This window comes from Penaeus vannamei, chromosome 25, assembly GCF_042767895.1.
Source record: "Penaeus vannamei isolate JL-2024 chromosome 25, ASM4276789v1, whole genome shotgun sequence".
Taxonomy (NCBI): Eukaryota; Metazoa; Arthropoda; class Malacostraca; order Decapoda; family Penaeidae; genus Penaeus; species Penaeus vannamei.
In genome coordinates, this window is record NC_091573.1 from 11,418,896 (window position 1) to 11,423,895 (window position 5,000).

The 5,000-nt window shown below is 44.1% G+C and overlaps 1 protein-coding gene across 4 annotated transcripts in view; it reads left to right on the plus strand.

Moving 5' to 3' along the window:
- The window catches only part of LOC113810030 (gamma-butyrobetaine dioxygenase), a 20,229-nt gene that overhangs the window by 5,882 nt on the left and 9,347 nt on the right, over positions 1-5,000 (plus strand). For 2 of the 4 annotated variants that reach the window (XR_011399582.1, XM_027361716.2), the window contains exons 2-3: positions 3,717-3,816; positions 4,006-4,145. Coding sequence is in view for 2 of the 4 variants with exons in the window: in XM_027361716.2 (XP_027217517.2) it covers positions 3,735-3,816; positions 4,006-4,145 (222 nt within the window). In the remaining 2 variants the exon portion in view is untranslated. The remainder of the gene's footprint in view (positions 1-3,716; positions 3,817-4,005; positions 4,146-5,000) is intronic. The other 2 variants (XR_011399583.1, XM_070139135.1) reach the window with 1 other exon arrangement.

Genomic DNA, 5,000 nt, shown 5'->3' on the forward strand with positions numbered 1-5,000 from the left:
ATTTTCATTCAATATTGCGCTTTTGTTCACTCACGTGTTCACTTTTTTGTTCATTTCCCTGTTCATTTCTAGTTCATTTTCATCCACTAGTTTACTGTTTTGTCTATTTCCTTGTTTATCATTTCGTGTGTGTCCTTTCCCTTTTTCATTTCTGTGCCTGTTCATCCATTTTTTTCCTTGTTTTTTCTCTAACCCTTTTCTCTGTCCATTCCCTCGCTCATACCCCATTTCATTCCCCCATTGTTTACTCCCGTTTTCATCTATGTCTTTCTCCATTCCTCATTTGATTCCCTCGTTTCTTATTCCCGTATTCATCCATGTATCTGTTCATCCCCGTTGTCCGATTCCTTGCAATCTCGTGTCCGCGCGTGTGATGTCTTCCTGAGTCCGAATGTCCTCCTCATGACTCCTGTTTGGGTCCGCTTTGTCGGTCCAGCAAAAAGGCTGACGAAGCCAAACAACAGGATATAAATACACTGGAAATTTATGCCCAGCGCCGCCCACTCAAGTCGAGTTCGCGGAGTTGAGTGTTCGGTGGGCGGGGGAGAAGGGGGAGGGGTAGGGGGTAGGGGTGGGGTTAGGGGGCGAGGGGATGGAGGGCGTGGAGGGGATGTATCCTTTCTTTTTTATTTTTCTCTCTATTCTCCTCTCCTCTTTGTCTGTTTCTGTCTCTGTTTCTGTCTGTCTCCGTCTATCTCTTTGTCTGTCTGTCTGTCTGTCTCTCTCTCTCTGTGCACGTGTGTGTTTACATATATATATATATATATATATATATATATATATATATATATATATATGTAAATATTATGTATTCATATATGTTCTGCATTTATCCTCGTATGTCTCGTCCGGGTTTATTATAATAACCTAGCCTTACCTAACTTAATCTAGCCAGTGGGAATGGCTTCCAAGATTTACATACGATATCCGCAAATCCTGGCGCCCAAGCCGATAAGGCGCGGCGTTGGGCGATAAGACTGACTCAAAAAAAAAAGAAAAAAGAAAAAAAAAGCTCCGAGAGAACACAGTCATGTTCCTTCGCTCTGGCCTGATGTCACATGTTCAAGATATGCGAGAATTAACTGTTTATATTTACCTCTGTTTTATGACATTGTTTTTACCGGGTGCAGTGAGTGGCGAAGCAAGGCCGGGAGGGAGAGCAGTCGCCACGTGTCCATGCACAATAATTGCACATGAGAATCCGAGGTTGCACGCACCAGCACCCAGTAGGCTCAAGGCCGGTGGTACGCCAGGCAGACGGGCCACCGGGCGGGAGGGTTGCATGGCTTGTCCTTGTCATGCACCGACTCCTTCATATGGCTGTCTGTCTGTCTGTCACTCCATCCATTTATCTGTCTGTCTGTCTATCACTCCATCCATTTATCTGTCTGTCTGTCTATCACTCCATCCATTTACCTGTCTATCTGTCTATTACTCCATCCATGTATCTGTCTGTCTGTCTATCACTCCATCCATTTACCTGTCTATCTGTCTATTACTCCATCCATTTACCTGTCTATCTGTCTATTACTCCATCCATTTATCTGTTTGTCTGTCTGTCTATCACTCCATCCATTCACTGTCTGTCTGTCTATCACTCCATCCATTTACTGTCTGTCTGTCTATCACTCCATCCATTTACTGTCTGTCTGTGTATCACTCCATCCATTTACTGTCTGTCTGTCTATCACTCCATCCATTTACTGTCTGTCTGTGTATCACTCCATCCATTTACTGTCTGTCTGTGTATCACTCCATCCATTTACCTGTCTATCTGTCTATTATTCCATCCATTTATCTGTCTGTCTGTCTGTCTGTATCACTCCATCCATTTACTGTCTGTCTGTCTATCACTCCATCCATTTATCTGTCTGTATGCCTATATACTTACCTATCTATTGATCTATTTGTCAGTCAGCCTATCTGTCTGTATAGCTATCCATCTGTCTCTTTATCTCTATAATTAGATAGGTAGGTAGTGGGTGAGAAGAAAATTATATATTATACAGCAACTGGGTGTTTTTTTTCTCGTAGCTGTCAGCTCGAACTGGTTCAGAGTGATTATGGCCGGCGGATAAGTGCAGCTATGGGCTCCGTTTCACAATTGCAGAGAATTGCAAGGCAGATCTAGTTTCGCTTTGCATCAGCACATTTTCTCGATGTTATTGTGTTGATCATATTGCATTGTGAGGTCGTCCACATGCTCCCATGGGCATATGCTGTTGCCTTCCTGGTTTGCACAGTTGCAAGACAGTTACTTTACGTGTTTGCAACGACATGCACAGGAGCAGATGTCCTTCGTCGCGACAGATTTCCGTATCCGCTACACGCTAGTATCTTCGGCCATTCACTCTGTCCTTTGCCGCGATGTTACAGTACGCACACGAGTTGTTATTAAATGAAGGCGCGGCTTCCATCTTCGGGGATGCTCATAGCACTGCAAATTCTAATGTCAATATCATGAACTCAGGTGGCGCAGTGACCGTGTTGTTACATCTTATGAATATCACTGAATATCGGGATCCGTAAGCATGGTCGTGCTGATCGACTAGCATGTAACAAGAAAACTGGACATAACTTGAGAATACTTTTTGCTAGGGACTCGCATTGTCAGAACCTCGTGTAGGAGGAATTCGACTGATGTGCAATTTTTCGTGCTCTGAAATTTGTAGTGTAGAGCATTATGGCCAATCTTTGCGGGAATAATCATCTATGGTTCACATAAAAAAAAACAGATTAGCATGTTGCAACCGCGAGAATGAGGTATGGATACTTGTACTGGTAGGTCGAGCATGCAATGTGGGAAAAACTAAATGCAAACATGACTAATGGATACAAGCGAACAGCCGTATATTTTATCACAGAGGGCTACTTTGGATAGGCAAATCTTTGAAAAAATATCGATTTGTTGACAAGGGAGGTAATCACGAGTGATTAGCTGATACCGTGAAAATGTGAACGATTTTCTCCTCTCAGGAAGATCGGTGTCAAACTATACAAAGTTAGCAACTTTCATTATGCCGCGGTTTTCAAAGTTGGCAGCCAAGGGTGACAGTGCAGCCGCTCCAGGCCTGGAAGCCGCTCTATTGAAGTTGTCTGATAAGGGAACTATTCACAAACAAAATTAACAATTTCGTAATATTGATCAAACAATTTGTTACACTATTTGCTGTTCTGTATCTAGTAGTAGTTGGGATATAACCACCTGGTGACACTATAATTATTTATCAACTCCAGCAACTACAGTCTTCTAAAAACATTTCCATAAATAAGTGCAATATTAGGGAATTGCTAATTGCACAAAGGAAAATACTGCAGAACATACCAAATGAGAGATTTTATTTGGACATTGTTGAATATGATAGTAACATATAAATTGCTCTTTGAAACTCTAACAGCTAATTTTCCAATACAAGGGCCATCGCTGGGACTCGTAGCAGGGGGCGAGTGTATGCGATCTAGATTATGGCTAAATATTACCCATTACCATATATCAAATTCATAAGCCTGATCACACTTACGCAGTCAGCCAGGATGCTAAATGAGGGACTAAAACCTAAAACAACGGAGGGTCAGACGAGATAAATTCTTACCACCGACTCCGTAACAGTAATCTAAAAAATAAGCATACTCTTGTCAACAGAATCTTTAATTTGCAAAAACTTTATCGCCCCGACTGTGTTCTGCGATTCCTGGTAACAAATGTTCTTCCTCAGTTACAGAAAGCCCCCAAGATGGCCCTGGCGACGAGTCTCCGACTGCTGCGGCGCGTGGCGGTGCCTGCCCTCCAGCCTTCCCGCGGCCTCCATGTCAGAGGTCAGTCTACTCGCCTCGAGGCACACTCTGCTTCCCTTATTTGCCTCCCTCGTACCTGCTTGCATTCCTTATCCTGCCCGTATATATACTTCTGGATATGCAAGAAAATGGATTCCTGCTCGTCGTCATCAGTTCCTATTAAGCCTATTTGATATGTTATCTCTTGCTTCCATGCGTCGACCTCCTCAGGCAAGGCGACGATGGTGTCGGCTGCCATGCGAGCTGACCTGGCCAGCCCCCCCGCCATCCGCTCGGCCCTCCCCGCCCAGCACCTCACCGCCAAGGTCATGTTCGACGACCACACCTACGCCGACTTCAAGTACATCTGGGTAGGTGCTGCGGCGTGTTCATGTCTGTGTGTGTGTCGATCTATCTGTCTGTCTGCCCACCTATCTTTATCTATCTATCCATCCATTTACCTGCCTGTCTATTTGCCTGACTACCTACCTACCTACCTACCTACCTACCTACTTACTTACTTACTTACCTACCTACCTACCTACCTACCTACTTACCAATCTATCTATCTATCTATCTATATATCCATCTATCTATCTATCTATCTATCTCCCTCCCTCCCTCCCTCCCTCCCTCCCTCCCTTCCAACCACCCAGCCTATCCGTCTCGGCAGCTCCGTTCCTCGTCGCCTGGTTCCCGGAACGTGGGTCGCCCCGAGCCTCCGCGGCGGTCATTCGGGACGACCCTCGATCCGCGCGACGCAGTAGTTCCTGTCTTGCGATTCTCGGAAAACTGCGGGCGCGATGCTGAACGTGTCGCTTTTGTTTATCCTGAGCTAAGCTAAACTACGGCAACGTATGCTGTGCTGTGCTTTGTTATTATTTGCTACGGTGTGCTGTGCTTGAGATTTAAATTACCCAAAATTGTTGGTCATTTGACCCGATGTCCTTTTGTTTGGATTGGTGATCTTATCTTTATCGTATCTCCCTTATTAAACTGTGTAATCTTTCCGAGAAATTGTAATTTGTTTTGACTTTCACCGCGTTGCTCTTTGTGCCACAAGGAAAGTGATCCTAATAGAAATAATGTAATATTTAGCTTATTATTTTTTTTACCTTTTCAATAAAAGTTCGTACAAATTTCAAGATTTATCCATTGGTGATGGATATAGATATGTTATCTATACAACACCCCCCCCCTCCACACCTACACACACATCGCATGTG